This window comes from Miniopterus schreibersii (assembly GCF_964146895.1).
Source record: "Miniopterus schreibersii genome assembly, chromosome: 4".
NCBI classification, from domain to species: Eukaryota; Metazoa; Chordata; class Mammalia; order Chiroptera; family Miniopteridae; genus Miniopterus; species Miniopterus schreibersii.
In genome coordinates, this window is record NC_138105.1 from 28270928 (window position 1) to 28293557 (window position 22630).

The following is a 22630-nucleotide window of genomic DNA, read 5'->3' on the forward strand; positions in this document are numbered from 1 at the left end:
GAGGAGCCTTTCCTGGTCACCTCATACTATGATCTAAATGTGTGTGTACCCCCACATTCACATGTTCAAGTCCCAACCCCCCAGTGTGATGGTGCTTGGAGGTGGGGCCGTTGGGGGGTGATTAATGTGAGGGTGGATCAGTGCCCTTATAAGAGACCACAGAGAGCTGCTTCACCTCTCCCACCACGTGAGGGGCACATCGAGAAGACAGCTGTCTGCAACCTGAAGAGAGCTCTCACCAGACCCCAATTACGCTGGCACTCTGATCTCAGACTTCCAGCCTTTAGAACTGTGAGAAATACATTTCTGTTGTTTTCAAGCCACCCAGCCTCTGGCATATTGGTTCCAGCAGCCCAAATGGATGAAGACATTGTACACCAAGTGCTCCCCAGTGTTCTTCTCTGCCATTCTACCATTTTTTTCTTTCACAGCACTTAGCCCACTCTGTAAATCTCACTTATTTATACTCATTTGCTGACAATATGATATAGGGACCTCATCCCTCTTAGTCACCTCTGTATCCCCTTGACCTAGTGGGCTGACAAATGATGCCACAGCCTCAGATAGTCCCAGCAAAGGATGCAGGAACAGCAGTGCAGTGGGGATCCTGGAAAGGGGGCTGCCTAGCACCATGGTCACAGTCTGTGGCCGAAGATATGGGTAGGGAGACAGCCCATGTTCCTTCCCTGATCAACTATAGAACCGCCTCACACTTCCTGAGCCCTAGGCTTCTCCCTGTGGCAGGAGACACCCTTCGTGCCCCAGGGTAGAGAGGTTGGAACACCAGGTAAGAGATGGGGTATCTTCTCAAAGTTGGCAGGTCCTGCAGGCAAGGCTACCCTCTGCAGACCTCCCAACTGCGAGTGATGATGCCTGTCACACTTAGGAACCAATGAGATTGCCTCATGAGAAAGGGGGTCATGAGTCAGGTGGATGAGCCTCCCTAAAGGTTGACCCCTGCAGGGAGAGAAATTCACATCTACCAGGGTCCCCAAGTTAGGCACTTTCCATTCTTTCTCTCATTTTAGTTCTCATAACGAAACAGCCAGGTGGGTATGAAACCACCTCTGCAGGCGGGGAAGTGACCAGCCCAGGATTCTGCAAGGAACTTGACCAGCCAGCCCTCAGGCTGTCTGACTCAGGGACACACCCCAGGGAGCACCTCGATGCTGAGAAAAACCCTAATGGGAAGCCAGGGCCCTTTCATTGATATGGCTACTCTGGGGGGCAGTCTGGGAATTTCTGCTAAAAATTAAAAACACACCTTGTGTGACCCCAGCAGTACCACTAGAGAGTTGCTCACTCCTGGGCACGAGGAAGCCCATCCCTGCAGGGTAGTCTATGACCTGAAAACTGGCAAACAGCCAAATGTGGATGGGGAGGGGAGTGGGGTAACAACACTTGGTGGCATATCCATGCTCTGCAATGCCACAGCAGGTAAGGAACTGGGTATAGTGTGTCCTGATGTGGAAAGTTCTCCAAGATGTGTTATTATTCAGTAAAAAAAAAAAAAAAAAAGCAATGCATATGGCTTGAGACCTTCATATAAACCACAAACACACAGGCACTTGTAAGTGTACAGAAAGGAGAGAGAATGTTCTGAAGGGATACATGCCAAACTGACAGGGAGATGGGGAGGGGACCAGGACTGGAGGTAGTGGTCAAAGGAGATTTTCACCTTAGCTTTAACTTTTTTGTTGTTGTTAATCTCATCCGAGGATATTTTTTCCATTGATTTTTAGAGAGAATGGAAGGGAAGGAGGGAGGGGAAGAGAGAGAGAAACCTCAATGTGAGAGAGACATATCGACTGGTTGCCTCCCGAATGCGCCTGGCTGGGGACGGGGGATCAAACCTGCCCTTGACTGGGAATTGAACCCAGGACCCTTCGTTTCCTGGGCCAACACTAACCACTGCGCACACTGGCCAGGGCTTAATTTTTTTTTTTTTTAAAGGATGCAATTTAAAAATATTCAAAACACAAAGAATTTCCCAAGGCCACTTCTTTGTCACTACTGACCCACCATCCCTTTCTCCATAAATAGAACCCAACTCTTCCTTTGGGGGCTTCAGCCCACCACCCCTGGAAGAACATTTTGGCTGGCTGGGTGTGTTTCTCTGCCACAATCCTCTCTGTGATCCCCTCCTCCAACAAGTCCCCTGCAGCAGCCCTGGGCCGAGGGAAACACAGTTCCCTCCTCCCACTTTCTTTGTTCCCGGAACCCCTGGAGGCCCTGAGCCCTCAACATCTCAGCCCCACGAGGCCCAGGCGCAGGGCATCAGCTGATCAACCCATAGGCCCTGTTCCAAAGCCACTGCGCAGAGCTAGACTCCTGGATAGGAGAGGTCACAGAACTGCTGCCCCTCACCTCACCACGTGGGAAGCCAGGAGGGGAGTAGGTCTGTCCACCTAACTCCCAGCAGGAAGGAAAAGCGAGTACACATTTGCTGACCGCTCTGCAGCCTCAACACCCTCATCTTATAGAGGACACAGGCTGAGCCAATAGGTACGACTTCCTCAGCATGGGACCCAAGCCCACATGGCTCCAAGCCTCCAAGAGAGAATGTTGCTTCCTGTCTCTTATCGCCTAACTCCCACTTAATGGCCTTGGGGCCAGGGAATGGGGTGGTATAAGATGGTCACAGGGTGGGCACAGGTTGAGCACAGGGCACACAGCGACCTAGGCTCTGGGCCAGGGTGGAGGCAAGTAGGGGCAGGGGCTGCTCACCTGGAGCCCAGCTGAAAGTGCTGATGCAGCTGTAAGCTCATGCTCCCTGGGCAGTCACCCCCACTCCCAAGGGTGAGCACAAGTGAGCCTCGCAGGGGGGCCTGGCCTGGTGGTCAAGTGACTCTGACTTCTGGGGGATTAGAAGCTGGCATTCAGCTCCCACCAGGAAACAAAGGCCCAGATAGAGAGGAACACCCATGGTTGATTATATTGAATCAGATGTAGCCCAGGCTGGGCACAGGCCCTTATGGCTGCACAACTGCCAGGGGTGTCATTCACATCCGTGATGATCCTGGGGGTCCAAAAAGAGCTGGGGACATGAACATGTGTATGTGTCCTTGACTCCTGCAGGATCTGGGCAAGGGGTGCTCTGTGGCCATCTCAGCTCATCTTTCCAGGGTACTGGCTTGGGGTAGAGCCAAGGCAGAAGCCAAGGAGAAGCACCATAGAAGAAGCATCCTGCCTTCAGCCCAGTCCAGGGTGCTGGCTTCCAGGATGAAGTCCTGGCCAGCTAAGATGGGTGGGGAGGGATAACCCCACTAACCAAGGAAGCCACCAACTTCCTGCCCCAGTGCTAAGGGGCTGAAGGAACCCAGAACCCAGATGAGCTTGGACTGGAGAACTTAGAGTGCAGAGCCTTGAGCTCCCTGCTGCAGGCCACAACCAGAGTGGGGACCCCAGAAGCTGGAGCCCAGAACCTGAAGTCTAAAGCCAGATCTCAGAATTTCAGGTCTGAAACCTAGAAGCCAGAGCATGGACTGCCATCTCAGAGTGTGCTGTTCACAGCCTCAGGGCCAGCATGAAGCCCTGGGACATAGGGCTGGAGAGACATGAGGAAGGGAGCTGTAGGGGAAGAAGCGATTTCTGAGAAAAGCCTAAAGCCGTCTCAGCTCTTTTGGCCACAGACTTTGGCCTCGTCAGTCAATGAGTGACCTGCTCCTGAGCCACCAGGATTAATCATTACCCAGGGCACTTATCCCCCAAACAGAGACAGGACATTCTCAGGTCAGCTGCCCATGCCCTGCCCCACATGTAGCCTTAAAAAATGGGGCTTGCATGGGACATCGTCTCAGGGCCCTGCCTGCTCTGTGTCAGGGAGCTCAGATTGAAGTCCAGGATCCCCAAGAGAGGTCAGAGTCAAGAGGGTCAGGGAAGGGACTGCTCTGTTCCCTAAAGGGGAGTGGCAGTTGGCCCCTACTATGTCACCTACCCCATGGTAAGAACGGGTGCCTTGCCCACAGATCAGAGAGGATGCATTCATGTGTGTACAACGCACACTCACAGCTGTGTCCGTGCGCAACCTGCTGGCTCAACTGCTGGAACAAAATGTTCACTGCCGCACTCCCAATGCATAGCGCCGTGCTGACTCAGTGGGGCTTATAAATTGGCTGAATAAATAAACATGATGGTTAGAAGAGGCAGGGGTTCTCAAACTGCGCTTGTGAGGAACCCTGCTGTGGGATTGTACTGCTCGTTAGCCAATCCCCACCCCCAAACCAGTTCCCCCCAAAAATCCAGTTGCCCTCAAACTTTAGGTACTGCAGAAAACACCTGCAGCAGGCCGCATGTGTGGAAGAAGCAATGGATCTTAATGGAGAATTGGGGAGACAGCCCGTGGCGCCCACCTCCACAGCTTGCTTCATTCCTGGACGCGCACACTTGTTCTTGGCATCGGCCTCCTCTCTGTTCGGCAGCCACGCCGACCCTAGGGAAATCATTTTCATTGGCGTGACGAAATTCAGTAACTGTCAGCCTGTCACATTTGTATTGGCCATGTTCTTTGCGCGTCCCACTCTTTGCAAGCTGCCTCTTCCCCCAGCACTGGCCCAGGAGAGCTCTCCTGAGTCACTAAATCTGCTCTCTTTTCACATTAGCTGCCATCTCAGCAGACCCAGCTGCCCAGGGTGTCTTTCCAAACGTGGTCACTCTGGTGTTTGGGGCACTGCTTTCCTGCTGTCCCTCCTGAGCCCAGCTGCAGGCAGGCATCTCAGTTTCCTCTGCTGGCCCCTCTTCCTCTGCCTTCGCAGAAATGTGGGGGCTCCTCTGGGCTCAGCCCAGCTGCTCTCTTGTCACTGTGCATACTCTCCCTGGGGCACCTTCACAGGGGAATCCAAGTCAAGTCACGACGGGCCCCCAGGCTGTGATGGATGCTGTCTTTATGCTGAGAGCTAGCAGGTTTTAAAAGGGAGAGGGATGACATGATAAGTGCATTTTGAAAAGCTGGCTGGCTGCTTTTTTTGGAGACTGGATTGGGAGGAGCGTGGGCAGAGCAGGGAGAGCATTTGGGAAGCTATTGCAATAACCCAGGTGAGGGGTGGTGGCCCAGAGCTCCTGAGGGAATTGGGTGATGGATTAGAGATAAAGAGGTGAAGGAGGAAGACCTCTCAGAGATGCCTGTCCCATTTCCTGCTTGAGGGACCGACCACATGCTGCACCCTGAGGTCCAGACGTGTAGGAGGCCCCTTGTGGGTAAGGAGCACGTCCTGTGCTTCAGAACCAAAGATCCACCTGCTCACTCCGGAGCTCCTCAGACACAGTCGACACAGACAGATCTTGGCATCTTTTCTCCAAGACTGCTCCTCCTCCTGGGAGCCTTTTCTCAATGTGAGACACCGCCTACCACCCAGGCTGCGGGCCCAGAGGTCTGGGAAGGCACGTGAGCAGACAGGGCAAGAGTCACCATTCAGGGGGACACACAGAGTCTGCCACAGATGGGGAAGAGGCAGGCTGTGAGTGGGGAGGAGGGGTGTTCAAATGAACAGAAGGGCTGACAGGCTGGGGCTGGAGTACGGCCACCTTCTCTGCTGCTCTCAGGAGTCCAAAAGGCAGCTCTGGTCAGCTCTCACATTTCAGGACTTTTTTCTAGGGCTGTAGCAGCCCCATCCCATCCCCAGAATTTGGGGGAATAATTTGGATGTATAAGTCCACAGCATTTTGTAATGATACTTCTTGTGATCAATAACTGCCTCCCCTACTAATCCCTGAGCTCCATGAGAGCAGGGAAGGGGAGATGTCAAAACTGTCAAAGATCATAATAACGGTCTCCTTATTAAAAAGGAGCATCCAGTTCATAAGGAGCACCTTGGTTATGACTGCTCCTGCCCAGGGTCTCACCCAAATAGGGCAGGAGAGGCAGGGAACAGGACCGTGGTCTGGGGTCTCTGGACACACTGTGGGTGTCAGGTTCCCTTGGGTGGGGGTGCTCCAGCAGCCTCCGACCCATCCCTAATGTGGCTTTAACAGGGCCTCTGAGCACAAGGACAGTTCCAACACAAGAACTCAGTAGCAACTGCATTTCCAGGGCTCAGTGACACCCCTCTCACCCCTGCATGAATCCCCACCTTACCCAATTCACTCCCTCCAGGTGGAAGAGGTTCCAGGACACCAAGAGGGTTCCTGTGTAAATTAGGGTTCATGACAGAATGTGACGCGGCCATCTGTGTTGAATGTAAAGACGTGGGAAAGGCTTATGAGATAATGGTAGATGAAAAAGAGCAATTTCAGTCTTTTATAGACAAGAAAATCCTCAGAGGGTTAAAAGGGCAGAGAGAGTCCTTCCTTAATTCCAAATGTATAAAAGGAGCTGCAAAACCTTCATTCACCAGTGCACTTGAGCTCTTGCTTCCCAGCATGTCATCTGTTTTTGTTCAAATAAACTCTTCAAAAAATTTTTTAAAAATAAAAAAGGCAGAGAAAAGAATGAAAGGCAGTGTTATAATCATTACAGCAATGTTTCTGAGAAGCAGAGTTATTTTTAATTTCCTTTTGCTATGAATGGAGACTTTCTAGCACGCACCAGGTGGCTGATTCCCTGCCTCAGTTCCCCAAAATCTCCCAGAACAAGCCATAAGACTATATGGTTCATTGTCCTAAGCAGAGCACTTTTCAGAGTGAAAAGGGACACTGGCCCAACAGTCATACCAGGACTTGGCCAAGCAAACCAGGACTTGTGGTCACTCCACGAAACCAATCCCAGCCGCACCTTCACCCCCATCCCTTTCTATGCCCTGTGGGTTCTGTGGCCTAAACTGACAGTGACAATGTGGTGGAGCTGGGATCCGAACCCAGGCTTGCTGTGTTCTCTGCTCTTAGCCACTTTGACAGAGAGTTTATTCTGACCACTACTTCACAATGCTCTGCAAATTAAGCACTAACTAGTTAACCTTTATCACATTAAAGGGGAAACTGTGCAGATTTCTATCTTCCTTGATGGAAAAAGGCTGGGTCTATGTCACCCTAAAGTATGTTCAATGTTGTGTAGGACTGCAGCTCGGGAACCCTGAGCAATCAGAGGATAGTTGGTGAGTTGAAAGAAGTTGTTGACCTGAAACAGGACTAAGCATCTACCGGAGGTGGGGCCATTTCCTTGGCCAGGACACTTCAGCCATCCTGGAGACAGTGAAAAGCCATGAGAGCATCAAGGGAGCAAACACGCTGAGGGATTCTGCTCTAGGCACAGAGATGGGTCATTTATCTTATTGAAATCTATAATTCACTTAAAAAGCTGAGCTAATTGCCATTTTATCAGTAAAGGAACTAGGGCTCAGGGAGGTGAGTTGACAGGCCTCAGAATCCCAGGCTGACTTGAGGATTGGACCATTACTTGGACCAAGAGAGAAGTTGACCCTGCCAATCTTGGCTCAACAGAGAGTAAGAACTCAACTAATGTGCTTAGAAATAGATGGATAGACACAGGCTAGCCGTCTGGTTAGGTGGATGGATAGATGGAAGGGTGGATGGATGGATGAATGGAAAGGTGGATGGATGGATGGATGGATGGATGGATGGATGGATGGATGGATGATAGGTAGATGAGTGGATGGATGGATGAGCGGATAGGTGGATGCATAATGTTAGGCAGTTGCCCAACTAGGTCTTGAATGGAGCCCACCATTACTGGATCTGATCAAACCTTAATCCCTTAGAAAGGAAGCTTCCTTCTCATCTCTCTGTGAATCTGGTCCCCAACTCAGGCTCCATAGTCCTGTGAAAGGGAAACAGGCTTCTGAAAGACTTCCTTAGACCTCTCTGACTTTCATATCATCATCGGTTTCCCTATCCAGAAACCCTATATTTCCTCTCTCCCCCCCCAATCACCAACTCTACTGCAGAAGTATCTCTGGAATGTACCCTCTCCTCCCCATCCCTTTTGTTCCTATGTTGGTTCAGACCCCATTATCTCTCAGCCTCTTAACTGGTCTCTCTGCTTCCGGACTCACTCCCTATGACACATCCCAACCCCACCCAGCCCCAGGGGGACCATTCTAGAATGCAGACAGGCCCTTCTTGGTCTGGTAGGGGCTCCACATTCTGTTAGACTTCACATCCTGGATCCGTGGTTGGGCCTTGGAGACAATCCAAGATTCCACGCTACACAGCCTCTCCAGTTTATCTCCTGTGGTCTCCTCCATTATGCACTCCCTCTCCTCCAAATGCCCCCCAACACATACAAACCCACGGACACCCACACACAATGCAAGGTCACAGAATGTTTGGGTCACTCTCTGGGGAATCCTGTCAGGTAAAGAATGAGGGGAATGGGATGGAGCCAAAGAATCTCTTTGGGGGCTCTGGGAACAAGGTGCCTGAGTGGCTTCAGGGTCTCTGTCTGGTAGGGGGGGGGTATGTCTGTGCCCCCACTGGGTCTGGGTGATGGTTCAGGCTGAATGTCTGTTGGGGGGGGGGGAAGGGACAGTCTGTCTATAGACTCCCCCTGCAGAGCTGACGATTAGCAATTAACTGGGAGGAATCTCAGAGGTGAGGTTAATCGGGGAACAGAGGGAGGGCAGCTAGGGTTCTAGGGACTTTGCCCTTGACCTGAGGGTATAAAGTGGAGGGTCCCAGCTTCTCTTCAGGCCCTTGGGACTTCCCTGAGCAGCTGAGCAGGAGCTGAAACACAGAATCCTAAGGTGAGTCCAGGGTCGCCTTGTCCCAACTTCATCCCCAATTCTTAGTAAAACCCAGTTCATTACCCCAGCCCCTCACCTGTGTCCTAACTGGGCTGCCTCTTCCTGCCCCCATAACATCTCAGTACCAGCCCATCCTGGCTTACTTCCAAAGTGCTCTCCCAGGACTGGGGATTCAGCTCAGCACACTGCCCCATTCCACAGCCAAGGCCCCTCGGGACAACGTTAGGGATGGCAGTGAGCAGGGTGTTGCCGAAGCAGACTGGGGCTGTTCAGGGGGCGGGGGACCTAAAGCAAGCCTGGACTTCCCAAACTTGAGGACAAGGTGGGGGGCTCTCTTTACCTAAACCAGTCCTGGTCTGAGCTTATTTCACAGGAGAAAGGTGGCAGGATTTGTTTATTGTTGAGGAGGTGGGGCACAGGAGACGGGTGGGGGAAGAATTTCACTTATGAGAGGAACCGAGGCCAGTGGACCCTACCCTGAGTGCTTGCCCAGCAGGTGTCCATGGTTCCTGCAGCCTCTGCAAACATATTCCCTGGCCCCTTCCAGCTGCAGGGTGTTCTCAGCTCCTCCCTGCACATGGCCTTTGCATACATGCCCTTCCCCTTCTCCTGGTAATGACTACAGACGGTTCCTCCCAGCTTGATCCCCTCTCCCCTTCCCCAAGGGCCCACCCATCATGGGCACTCTGGTGGCACCCATATCTGTCATTAGTACACTTGTTCCCATTGCCATTTTCTATCTATTTGAGGGATTTTTAAAAAATATATGTTTTTATTGATTTTAGAGAGAGGAAGAAAGAGGGAGAGAGAGATAGAAACATTGATTAGAGAGAAACATCAACATTGATCAGCTGCCTCCTGCAAGCCCCCTATTGGGGTTCAAGCCCTCAACAAGGTCATGTGCCCTGACCAGGAATCTAACCAGTGACCTCAACCCCCAAAACCACACCAGCTGGTCTTAGGGATTATTCCATTGACACGTCTCCCCACCACACCTTGAGCTTCCTGGGGGCAGGCACTTTGTCTGTATTTAGTCACCACTGTACCCCAGCATCTAGCTTAGTGCCTAGGATAGAATAGATGTTCAATAAATACTTGCTGAATGAATGAATGAATAAATGAATGAATGAATGAATGAGTGAATGCCTGAATCTGTGCTGAGCACCTGAGTGTGCTTGCCTGGGGTGGGGGGGGTTCTATGGGGGGGGTGTTTGGGATCACATATCATGAATGTTTGTGCAAGTGAGTGTGTGGGTGTGGGGGGTGGATGTGTGAGTGTGTGTGAGTGTACAGGACACAGCAGGTGTCATTCAGTGTTGCTGCAGACACCGCAGCGTGTGCCCAGGATGATGTCCTATGGAGAGAGGCTGGGAGGCCCTGCTGTCTCTCCACTCCCAGTCCGCAGTGGGCACATGATTCATGGGGCGGCCTTTGCCTACGTGCCCAGCCCTCAGGGTGAGTGTGCTCCCACCCCCGGACCCTGCTTGCCCGTGGTTGCCCACATCCCCGGTGAGGCCTCCACCCTCCGCCTGCCCTCCTCTCCTCCCTGGGCCCTGGGCCCTCTGGGGACTCCTGACCAGCCTCCCTCCCCAGTCCTGCACAGGATCCCAGGAACCTCCGCCTATGCCTTCCCCAGCCTGGGCCCCGTGGCCCTCGCCGAGCACTGCCCCTTCGGGGAGGTCCTGGAGCTCCATGACCCGCTGCCTGCCAAGCTGGCCCTGGAGGAGGAACAGAAGCCAGGTGGGCCTGCATGGGGGCGGCAGGGGCATCAGTCGTCACTGCCCCAGCCCTCTGGCTGCTGTGCTCATGTTTGCCCCATCTCTAGAGCCCGGGCTGGCCCAGAGGCTCCGCCAGGCTGGCGTGACGCTCCTCAAGGTGCCACTGATGCTCGCTTTCCTCTACCTCTTTGTCTGCTCCCTGGACGTGCTCAGCTCAGCCTTCCAGCTGGCTGGAGGTAGGGCCAGGGACGGGGACTGGGGAAAGGTCCCGGAAGGGCCTCAAATAATCCTGACTCATGCTTCCCAGGGAAGGTGGCTGGTGACATCTTCAAGGACAATGTCATCCTGTCCAACCCAGTGGCGGGACTGGTGGTGGGCATCCTGGTGACTGTGCTGGTGCAGAGCTCCAGCACCTCCACATCCATCATCGTCAGCATGGTGGCCTCTGGCTGTGAGTTGGCCCACCGGGGCCAGGGAGAGTGCGGAAAGCTGGGTGTGCTGGACGAGGCTGGGGGGGCAAGTCAGGGATGAAGGGCAAGGGGCAGGAGTGGGAACAGGGGCTGAGGGCGAAGGGCAGAGTCCTGGCATCGCCCACTCTGTCTTCCAAGGCCCGGCCAAGAGTCTTAGTCAGGATGGGTGCCCCAGGAGCTGGAAGAGTAGCAAATGGGGGCACAGCCCCAGGAAGGCTCACCTCCACAACACCACGCAGTTCCTCATTCCACCAGTCAGGGAAACAGAACCAGAGAAATCAGAGAAATGGAGCCCACGGGAGTTATATGGTGATTATCGCAGGGAATTGGCTTCCAGGCCTGTGAGGCGGGCGAGGCGCACCCAAAGCTGGTGCGCAGGCCGTGTGGCAGCGGGGGCTGGAACTCCGGCAGAAGCCCCTGCTGCAGTGCGCACGCGGGGATTCTTCCTCTAGGAAGCCTCAGCTGTGCTCTGAGGCCTTTTATCTCATTGGACGAGGGCCACCCAGATTCTTGAGGTTTATCTCCTTTGCTTAAGGTCAGCTGATTGCAGAGGTGAATCACATCAGCAAAGCACCTTTACGGCAATGTCTGGATCAATGTTGGATTGAATAGCTGGGTGCCATAACCTAGCCAAGCTGACGCATGAAGCTGATCGTCAAACTCACGTACACGTGCCAAGTGTAGTTGATTGCATACAGGGCACATGTCCTCATATACACATGCCCCTACACATGTTCACATATGTGCACATGCAGTGCATGTACGTTGGTTCACATGCATTCACATATACGTAAACACAGCATGTGCCCATGTGCACCTGTGACACCAAGGCTTGGCTGAGTCAGCAGCACGGCAGGAATGCCCACTAGGGACCAGGACATGAGTAATTGATCTGGCAAGAGGTGTTGTGGGGGTAAGAGCTGGGTGGACCCTGCCCATTTAGTTAAGAGGTCCCCTCTCCTCCCAGTGTTGGAGGTGAGCTCTGCCATCCCTATCATCATGGGCTCCAACATCGGCACCTCTGTCACCAACACCATCGTGGCCCTGATGCAGGCGGGGGACAGGACTGACTTCCGTCGGTGAGGGGGTAGAGTGGTGATGGGCCTGTGTTTGGGGGGAGAGGGTGGTCCCAAATGCCAGGAGCCCCAGAATGAGCATATCTGGGCTCCGGCCTACTTTGTAACGTGGCCTCCCTGCCAAGGGCCTTCGCGGGAGCCACTGTGCACGACTGCTTTAACTGGCTGTCAGTTCTGGTCCTGCTGCCCTTGGAGGTTGCCACTGGGTACCTGTACCATGTCAGTCAACTTGTGGTGGCCTCCTTCAACATCCGCGGTGGCCAAGACGCCCCTGACCTGCTTAAGATCATTACGGAGCCCTTCACTAAGCTCATCATCCAGGTGGGGGCAGGGCTGGCATGGGGTGGAGGGTGGGCACAGTAAGGGCCCCGCACTCACTCTTCATGCTCACATCTCGCCCACAGCTGGACAAGTCTGTGATTACCAGCATTGCCATGGGTGACGAGTCCCTGAGGAACCACAGTCTCATCAGGATCTGGTGCAACCCAGACCCCAAGGAGGTGAGTCCCACGTCTGACCCCAGGTGAGAGAACTCCCTTTTATGACAGCTGACTTTTAGTGTCATTGTCTTTTTTAAATGCTCCAGGTAGACCCTAGGGACCATTAGCCTGGAAAGGGCAAATATGTGGCCCTTTGACTGTGAGACTGTGCCTAGGACAGACGTTGCTAATCTCTCCCAGCCTCACACCAACTTCAGGCAGCCATTACCAATCAATTAGAGCTGGCATGTAATTGATCTATCCCAGCGGTTCTCAAAGTGTTGACAGTGGTACCCATACCACCTGGGTACCTTTCAGAGATGCAAAGTATTCAGCCCTTCCCCTCCACCTACTGAATCAGAAAAAACTCTGGGGTGGGGCCCAGCAGCCTAATTTCAACAAGTCCTCTAGGTCTGCTCCATGCACAAGCTTAAGAACCACTGATCTGGCTCAACCCTCTGGTTTCACTAGTAGAGAAATAGGCTCCAAGAGGCTAAGAAACTTGCTGGAGTTTGTCCAGCCATGTGAGGGCCCCGAGCACAGGTTTCTCCACCTAGGCCTCCTTGCCCACTGGAGAACAGGGGTTTAGTGACTCAGCTCTGCCGAGTTTTAGGACCCAGACATTGGGGAGAGGGCAGGGAGAGAGTGCTATAAGGATGTCCAGGAAAGCAGGATAAACAACAAGATACTGGCCCAGGAGCAGGGCAAGGGGGCCATGTGGAGACCTCACTGGAGACACAATTACCCCTTGTGCTAACATCGGGGCTCCTTACCCTGGAGAATCACATAGGCATGTGTCCCCTTGTCCTTCTGCACTATTTCTGCTGTTTCCTGGCTTCTACAGCCTGGAATGAAGATCTCTTTGGATGAGTTGGATACTCATGGACTGGCCACTACACCAAGCTAACCAGGAAGCAGGCAGTTAGCACATTTTCCCACTTAGCCATAAACGGGAAAATGCTTCATCAAAACCATCATCCTCAGTGCCCACTTCCCCTCTATTACTACATACAAGAAGCAACTCCATTTAGAACAAGATTGAAAGAAACTCAGAGCCCAAGCCTTTCCCCCTCATCATCTCCACTTGCTGCTGCTGGATGTCACCGAGACTTTGTACTGGAGTGAACAGAGAGCAACCTTTCAACATGCCCTGCGAGGTTCCTTGGCATCTGAATGGCACACAGCTCCAGCTCAGCCCTGCTGAGTCTTTGAGGCAGTTTGACATCAAAAAGCTCATGCAGGCAGCTTTTATGCTGGCTTTGTGACCTCTCGAACAAGCCCCACTTCTCACCAGCTCGCGGAGCCCTCCCCAAGCTCTCCGAATCATCACAATCCTCTCTACTTCTTAACAAAACCTGGAGGGAGAGAAATCACACACTTTGATCTTTACAATAAAATGAGCCATGGAAGGGAGCTCCTCGGCCACAGCACTCCTCGCTGCTCTGAAACCCTGCTGCCCACATACATCCAGCAGATACCCCTGCAGCACATACCACTGGACATAGCCCTCCCCGATGACATCCTCACAGGAGCATCCCACTTTCCACAAGAGGAACCTGAGGTTCAGACATGTGAAGCAACCTGCACAAGGTCACTTGACAGGGCCTGTCTTCACTGCTCCAGCTGCCACCTGCCTGAGCACTGGTTTCTCCTCCCAGCTCTCCCAGGAGACCCTTTAAGAGCAGTTTCCTTGGCTTGGAGAGTAACTGGGGGATGGGATCTGAGGTCCTTGTTCTTGCTCTCTCTCTGGGACAGTCCCCATGGGAATGTGGCTCATGCAGCCATGTGCTGGCTCTCCAGAGGTGATGTGTATTAGCAGCTCCTCCTGCACCTAAGACTTGAGTTTTGCTTTGGCCACCGAGTCTCCCTGTGCTCCCTTGCAACCTGACCTAGTTGCCTCCAGCTTTCACCAAGCTGGACTCGCCCTTGCCCAGACTAGTCTCCAGGGAACCATGTCACCAAGGATATAATTGAGAGTCTAAGGTTGTCCAGATGGCAAAAGAAAAACCAGAGGCAATTTTAGTGTTTCAACACCTCTTGGCGCTCTGGGGGCCTGACACTGTCCTGGGAATTACCTTCTTGTGTGGTCATATTGTGGATTGCCAACCAGACCTGCCTAGTGCCAACAAGCGTTTTTGGAGGACTTGCAACCTGAGAAGCATGGATTATTACATCCCTATTTTACAGATGAGGAGACCCAGGCTCAGAGAGGTTTACCCAAGTCCATGAGATTGAGGTTAGGACTAAAATCCTGGTGGAATTTGGAGCCTGTGTACCTGAATTTTCATCTTACAGCTTCTTCCAGATGCCAGTCTGGTGTCCCACCATTCGTGTCCCTTCCCCACTCTGCCCATCACACCTGAATTCGGCCAGGTGACCACAGCCACCCTGATAACCCTCCAGGAATTCTCCTCTTCGCCACAAGATGGCAGTGCTGGCATGGTGATCTCCCTCTGCTTGCAGAAACAAAGACCCTCAGCTCCCCATCCCCTGGAGGGAAAACTACTGGGCAGGCACACATCCTGGAGTTTCTCCCCAGGGAAAGGATTCTTGGATCCCGACATTCCTTCCTTTGTGAGCTTAATCATCTCCTTCGGTTCCCAGAGGTGCCTCCTTAATTTGGGATGGCTCTTCAGGCATTCAAACCCCAGCTCTCTTCCAAGATTCCTTACAACTAGCCCCTGGGGAGAGGTGGGCCGCATAATGGACCTCATGATGCAGAGGGAAAAACTGAGGCCCTGAGAGGGTATGTGTTTGGTCCGGTGTCACACAGCTAGGAGTGGCTCAGCTGGGTTTGCGCCCAGGGCTGTCTGACCTCATCCATTCTGTTCTTTCCACAGAGTTCACCACCCCCACCATGTCCCCCTTCCACTCCACCCCACTCCACCACCCTCCAGGCCTACGGATGGCCACATCCTGGGGGTATGCCCTAGACCCTGAGCTTGCTAGCTCTTTATCTAGGCTGGAGCTTCCACCTTCCTTCCCTTTAGAGTGTCTGGACTCCCCCTGCGAGCTCAGCCAGGGTCACACAATCCCAGGCAGGAACCCCTGAGGTCTTAGCCCTCGCCTCTGGCCTAACCCAACACTGCAAGTCCCAACTGGGAACTCCGGAGAAACTCCTATCTTCCTCCAGCTTCCCAGGATCCCAGGGGCCCCTCCCCCAATCATCTCAAAGGGTCATCTGCTTCCCAGAGCTCCAGGCTGGGGTCCCCCAGGAAGGAAGATCCATCAAGGTCCTCTCCAACAGGGCCAAGATCCTCAGGCATATATGCAGGAACCATTGATCCTGACCTAGGAAGTCAATCACACACACACACACACACACACACACACACACACCCTTCCCATCTGATGGGTCGAGGGAGAGAAAGGGTCTGCCCTTATTTGAAGGTATTGTCATGCGCTAAGTCTTTAGGTGAGCATTTCACACACATTTTCTCCTATAACCTTTTAAACAGCTCTTCTATTGTCCTGCTTTAGAGAAAACGAACTCAGGGAGGTGGCATGACATGCCCAAGGTAGTTGGTATAAGAAGCAGGATTTGAACTCAGATCTGCCTAACAGCAAACACCTGGCTCTCTCCTTCACATATGGCTCTCCCTCACCTGCACAGCAGTTCCTACCGCTTGCTTGGCTTTTCTAACTGAGCCCATCAGAGATTATTTCCTTCTGGTTCCTTGGCCTGCATTTGCAGCTGGGCTTTGAGGGTGCCTTATGGCTCTGGTGTGGCTAGATGGGAACACAGCCGAGGATGTTGTCCCACACAAGGGAGCACATACCACTAAAATAAACCCTGACTTAAAGCCAGGTGCCATAAATAGGCCTTATCTTTATCATACATTTTTTAAATACCACAGTTTAAAATCAAACCTAATGGAGCTATAACATCAAAGTGTCAAGATCCCACCTGCGCCCCTACCCTCAGCACAGGGGCAAGTCAGAGACTGTGGGATGCAGAGCTCCGGGGGCAATGGAACCAGCACCCATATCAGCTCCCGGGAGAGGCAGAATGTGTTTGTGGGGAGGAGAGAGAAGTTGGAAGAAGCAGAATGTGTTTGTGGGGAGAAGTTGTAGCTCTTGCATTTTGCCTGGGGCCCTGGGAATAACTGCTCCACTCCGGACCCCATCCCACACTGTGAGATGGCAGGTTTCCAGCCCAGCCCATTTTCTCCTTTCATACTGGGGTATGGGGAAAGGGAAGATGCACCAAGTTGCATTTAAAAAAATAATTCCTTAACCCAACAGGGCTACAAATTAGTGCTCCCCAGACCAGACTGGCCTTCACAGAATTATAAAGCATGTCTTAAAGTGGTTGTCAACATTTACAAATCGGGAGATTTCATCTAAAATTAGAGTTGTGGTCTCTTTTGTAGAATCAAGCCCTTCAGCCATGCTGGGCTGTGTCCCTGGATGGTGACAGTGGCCTAGAGCTGAGTAGCTGGTGTATCTATAGGCCCAGCACACTGCTCCCACCAACTCCAGCCTGAGCCCCTCACTTAAGCTACTTGCCTGGCCCTGGGTCCTCTGAATTGAGGTGCCTCCTCAGGAACCCCCATCACTTCACTGATAGTAAGTGGGAGAGGAAAGAAATGTGGGGCCTGGACTCTCTGCCTACCAGTGGTCTCTTGACCCCCAACCCTCTCCAGATAAGTTGAGCAAGAGGAAAACAGAGCTTGGGCTAGGTGCCTCAGACAAGAGGCTGGAGCAAGGATGCTGGGGTAGAGGGGGCACCGAGTGGGAATGGTAATAAAACATGGGGAAGAGAGAGTTTTCAAAAGAAGAGAACCATGAACAGCAGCATCATGTGAAGAAGAGGTGGGAGAAACAAGGACAAGAAGCTACTGGATCAGGAGGCCCTGTGAGCCCAGAGAAAGCCAGTTCAGTGCACTAATGGGGCAGAATTTCAGAGGGCTGACCATGGCCAGATTCTTGTGTGGCAGATATTTTCACCCCCATCTCTTCAGCAGAGGAGACAGGCTCAGAAAGGGCAAACAAACCACCCACAGGCACTAAGCCAGGAGGCCCATTGCCATGTCCTCATGTCCCAATGGCTCCCTAATCTCCATCTTAGCCCCAACTCCAGGCTGCATTTTCCTAAATTCCCTAAGTCACTCTCCTCTTAATCTAGGCTCCCACCGCCATGCCCAAGGCAGAGGCCAACATCAGCCAGACCCTCGGAAATGCCACCATGGAGAAGTGTGAGTGCCTGCAGCATGGGAGAGGTCCAGCTTAGCAGAGGCCAAGCCTGGCAGAGGTAGTAGGGCTGTGTCCCAGGAAGGATGGCTACCAACCAGCCCAGCTTCTAGGCTTGGGTCAGGCCTGCTGTTGAGGTTTAAGGAGACTGAGGTGGGACCTTCGGCTCCGAGCCCAAGGGAGTGGCATAGTTGGGGGTTGGGAACCAGGTCAGGAGTCAGCTCTCAGCAGCTTGACACCCCTCCCAACAGGCAGCCACATCTTCGTGGACACAAGACTGCCTGACCTGGCCGTGGGGCTCATCCTGCTGGCTGGCTCCTTGGTGCTCCTGTGTACTTGCCTCATTCTTCTCGTCAAGATGCTCAACTCTCTGCTCAAGGGCCAGGTGGCCAAGGTCATTCAGAGCGTCATCAACACTGGTGAGCACCAAGCAGGGGGTGAGCAGACCCCAGAATGGGCCCTTCCAGATCCCACTAACTACTGCCACGGCCTTGCTATGCAATCTAAGTAAAGCCCTACCATCTCTGAGCCTCATCTGGGGCCCTTCCAGGTCCCACTAACTCCTGCCAGGGCCTTGCTGTGTAATCTAGGTAAAGCTCTACCATCTCTGAGCCTCAGTTTCCCCATGTGAACAAAGAAGAGACTGAACTGGGTGATTTCTGAGGCCCCTGAGATGCTGACAGCTGGGGATCTTTGGCTGCCTCTGGCAATGGTTCCATTCCAGCAGGTGGCTCTAAAGAGGTTATCAGAGGCCTCTGTTTGATTGAATCAACAGATAGTCATCAAGCCCCTGCCATGTGCCAAACATGGTGTAGTGTTGGGAGTAGAGAGGGGAGGCTCCTAGATGTGGATCCTGCCCTCAGGAAGTTCACAGCCTAGAGGGGGAGATTCAATGAAAAACAAATGATGGGGGATGGGGGAGACAAGCCAAGGAGAAAGCAAAAGTGTCAACACAGCAGAGCATAGAAGAGGCTGCTTTCATCAGGTGGTCAGCGGCCTCTGTATAGATGTTACATTTGAGCAAAGACCTAAGTGAGAAGGAGTCAAGATATGGCTGAAGTGCTTTCTGGGTGGAGGGAACAGCAGTGCAAAGGCTCAGAGGCAGGAACCGGCTGGCTGGTTTGTGGCACAGAAAGGGAGTCAGCATCGTGGCAGGAATTCAGTGAAGGAGGAGGAGAGAGGCAGGGAGAGGCCAGAGAGGTAAGGAGGAGTGGATCACAGGGCTGCAGGCTGCGCTCAGAGCCTGGACTTTATCATGGATAAGGGGGGCACTTGTGGGGCTGAAAACAGGGAAGTGACACCATCTACTTTTCATTATAAGCTGCATTCTGAGCTTTCAGGACACTGCGGCTGCCTGACAAATGCTGGAAGGGGGCTTGGAGGAGGGAGGAGAATGGAACGAAGCCTGTCTGAGGGCTGGGTCAGAGGCAGTGATAGCCACCCTGAGGCCTGAGGGTGAACATTTAGCAGTGGGAAGGACACCCAGGCTGAGGGAACAGCCTGGGCAAAATCGCGATAGAACCAAGCCGAGACAGCCTTTACTCCAAGATCAGAGGGACAGTAGAAGCCATTGCAGTTGAGCAGGCGACTGACGAAAGTCTTACTTGGAAACTGGCATCCAAGACCTCCTCCTCAAGGAGGGTCCCTGCTCCGGTTCCAACCAACCCCCTGACCCTGCTGGGATGGTTTCCCCTGCAGACTTCCCTGCCCCCTTCACCTGGGCCACAGGCTACTTTGCCATGGTGGTGGGCGCCAGCATGACATTTGTTGTCCAGAGCAGTTCTGTATTCACCTCGGCCATCACCCCTCTCATCGGTGAGTGCTCATGCTGGGGGGAAGGGGAGCTGGGTGGCAGGGAAAGGGCTGAGGGGGGAGCTGGGAGACCATATGTTCCCCTCTGTCTCCCCCGCAGGACTGGGTGTGATCAGCATTGAGCGCGCCTATCCCCTCACACTGGGCTCCAACATCGGCACCACCACCACGGCCATCCTGGCTGCACTGGCCAGCCCCCGGGAGAAGCTGTCCAGTGCCTTCCAGGTGTGCCTGGGAGAATAGCCCTGCCAGAGAGAAGAGCAGGATGGGACTGGGGTGTGGCAATGACCCAGGGTGGGACAATGTGTAACAAATTTTTGACTGTTGACTAGGGGCCACCTGCTATGCTAGGCTCTGCGGCAACCATATACGCAACCCTCAGGACCTTGGTGTCTACCAGGAAGATGTGACTCAAAGTCACACCAATAAACAGCGGGTGGGATGTGCATTCTGAGGAAGGGGTAGTGTAAGAGGGGGTCTGGCCCAGTCTGGGGGATCAAGGATGAGTAGGGGGACATGGCAGAGGGGTGGCTGTTCTAGGAGCAAAGGAGTAATGACAAGCCAGGGGCTGACATAGGGGTATGGGCCCATCAGGACGCCAAAGCTGCTGAGCCAGAAACTAGGAGGAATCTTTTTTTTTTTTTTAATGTTTTTTATTGATTTCAGAGGGAGAGGAAGGGAGAGGGAGAGAGAGAAACATCAATGATGAGTCAGTCATTGAAAGGCTGCCTCCTGCACGCCTCCTACTGGAGATGGAGCCCACAACCTGAGCATGTGCCCTGACCGGGAATCAAACTGTGGCCTCCTGGTTTATAGGTCGATGCTCAACCACTGAGCCACTCTGGCCAGGCAGGAGGAATCTTTTAGCTAGTGGATTTGAACAGGATCTGCTGGGGAATTCCTGGGAGAGGGGTTTGTGGGGGAGATGTGGAGAGTTCAGGGCAGTGGTTATTTGCCAACTGACCCAGAAGTGTTTCAGTATTTTATCGGGGGCACGTCAACCCTAGTGGTGACTTTCCTGCTGCCCAGGTTAGGCCGGGACCCTATTATTTGTTTCCACTGTCCTGACTCGGGAATGGGCCTGTGCCCACCTCAGCTCCTTCACCCTCTTCTCTGCAGATCGCCCTCTGCCACTTCTTCTTCAACATCTCAGGCATCCTGCTGTGGTACCCAGTGCCCTGCACACGCCTGCCCATCCGGATGGCCAAGGCACTAGGCAAACGCACCGCCAAGTACCGCTGGTTTGCAGTCCTCTACCTCCTGCTGTGCTTTCTCTTGCTGCCCTCACTGGTGTTTGGCATCTCCATGGCAGGCTGGCAGGCCATGGTAGGTGTGGGCGCACCCTTCGTCGCCTTGCTGGCCTTCGTGGTGCTCATCAGCGTCCTACAGAGTCGCAGCCCCCGGCACCTACCCAAGTGGCTGCAGACATGGGACTTCCTGCCCCGATGGATGCACTCCCTACAGCCCCTGGACCACCTCATCACCCGTGTCACCCTGTGCTGTGCCAGGCCCGAGCCCCGCTCGCCCCCGCTGGCCCCCAGGGTCTTCCTGGAGGAGCTGCCCCCTGCCACGCCCTCTCCCCGCCTTGCCCTGCCTGCTCGCCACAATGCCACCCACCTCTAGCCTTTGGCCCAGACTGCCACCTGGGGCTGGGAAGGACCTGTGCCTGGTGCCCGGCATGGAAGGGCAGAGGGGTGTGTGTCTGTGTACTCTGGGCATGCTCCTGTCCTTGTTCAGATGCCCAGAGGTCTGGGCTGTGTGAGTGAGAGTTGGTATGTGAGCCTGTGTCAGCCTGCACGTGTGTACATCATGGTGCACCTGTGGGGTCTCTATGCAGGCTGCAGGGTACCTGGGTATGACTTCCAGTCCTTTGTACATTGTTTGGAGTCTTCAGTTTGTGTTCTTGTGTCCACACAACTCCAACTGGGCTGGGTGGGAATAATGGTGGGTCTAAGTATGGGACTTGCAGCTGTTTGCTCATGCACAGATGTGGTCACTGGCTGAATTCTCACCCCCTTCCTGCCACTTTCCTTCCTCCACAATACCATTCTCCCCACTCTCACCCAGCTTTCTGCATCACCACTACAACCCCCTTTCCCAACACTGCCTGATTTTTAAAAATTTTAAAAAAGAAATTAAACTTTCATTATGCATTTGAGAATCTGTTTGCTCTCATTTTGGGGGAGGAGAGACCATAGTTTGGTGTTCAGCAGCACTATCTCCCCTCCCAAAGACAGCCTGCTGTGCCCTGGAAGAGCCAGCCTGTAAACTCACTCCAACAGTCTTCCTGGCCCTGCCTTAAAGAGTCTAATCAACAGCTCAGACTCTCTGAAAGCCCCCCAAGGCCTAGGGGCCACCCCCAAGGCAAATGTTAGCAGAGCTCTCTGCACCTCCATCCCCCAATCCTCTGGTTTCTCCTTTGCCTCTGGACACACCTACCTCACTGACTCCCTCCCTCCCTCTTTCTGGCATGAGATCAATTCTCCACAAAACAAGTGACATATGGGGCTTATCATGGCCACTGAGGGAGGGGATCAGAAGATTGGAGATGGACAAGAGAAGCCATGCCCTGTGTCCAAGCATAAAGGGGGCAGGGACCAGCCACCCTTCCTCCTCCTACCTTTGTCCATCTTTGACAACAAACCATGCCTTCATTTAAAACCACTCAAGTTTTCAATTCCTCCTCCTCCATAGCCTTCCCCCCACCCTAACTGAGGCCTACAGAGGGAGGGTCAAGTGGTGGGAGGTGCCAAAGTTTCTCCCTCTAGTCCAGGGATATCTCTGGAGCCTTTGGACCCCAAGGGGACTGGAAGGCTGTAGGGCCCAGACCCGGTTGTGATTGTCTTGGAAACATTCCTCCACTCCACCCCCACTGAGGTATGTGGGGGAGATGCAAGGACCTGGGAGCCCCAGAGATGCTTCCCAAGCTACCAGCCATACCCTGTCAACTACTCACAACTCCTGCTAGTACTTCCTCCTGCTAAGTGGAGGGGTGAGAAGTACACTGACCTCCAGCTTGGGGGTGGGAATAGGAAGGTGGGGCGGAGACTCCCTTACAGTTCATCCTGCACAGCTGTGGGAGTTTTGCGGCAAAGGATGCTCAGATTTGAGCTAGAGGGTTTGAGAAGGCTGATCCCTGGGACTCTTGCTCAGCTGCGGTGTCGCTAGGACCCTGGGAAGTCTCCAAGGCCCCGACCCCTGACTCTGGCCTGGGGAGTCAGGTCAGAGGCCTCTGCAGGCCACCCA

At 53.5% G+C, this 22630-nt stretch overlaps 1 protein-coding gene across 11 annotated transcripts; it reads left to right on the forward strand.

Annotated features, from left to right (window-relative positions):
- The first annotated feature begins 8486 nt into the window (after positions 1-8486).
- SLC34A1 (solute carrier family 34 member 1) lies at positions 8487-21543 on the forward strand. Of its 11 annotated transcripts, none has more exons than XM_081135994.1 (13): positions 8487-8636; positions 9962-10091; positions 10230-10376; positions 10462-10590; positions 10662-10805; positions 11792-11903; positions 12026-12221; positions 12305-12400; positions 17508-17577; positions 17824-17991; positions 19271-19387; positions 19485-19609; positions 20504-21543. In XM_081135994.1, the coding sequence occupies exons 2-13, from the start codon at positions 9983-9985 to the stop codon at positions 21005-21007; spliced, it is 1917 nt and encodes a 638-aa protein (XP_080992120.1). In that variant the 5' UTR covers positions 8487-8636; positions 9962-9982; the 3' UTR covers positions 21008-21543. The 11 variants fall into 11 exon arrangements, with proteins under 11 accessions (XP_080992120.1, XP_080992126.1, XP_080992119.1 ...); XM_081136000.1 differs by having other exon boundaries at positions 8519-8636; positions 9951-10091; positions 20538-21540; XM_081135995.1 differs by having other exon boundaries at positions 8581-8636; positions 9951-10091.
- Positions 21544-22630: the final 1087 nt, after the last annotated feature.

Bases quoted from the DNA above. Each gene is read 5' to 3' on its own strand.
- SLC34A1 (XM_081135991.1), top strand. From the start codon at position 9,863: ATGAATGTTTGTGCAAGTGAGTGTGTGGGTGTGGGGGGTGGATGTGTG. The intron at 10,092-10,229 runs GTGAGTGTGCTC...CTCCCTCCCCAG, and splicing joins CTACGTGCCCAGCCCTCAGG to TCCTGCACAGGATCCCAGGA. The intron at 10,591-10,661 runs GTAGGGCCAGGG...CATGCTTCCCAG, and splicing joins AGCCTTCCAGCTGGCTGGAG to GGAAGGTGGCTGGTGACATC.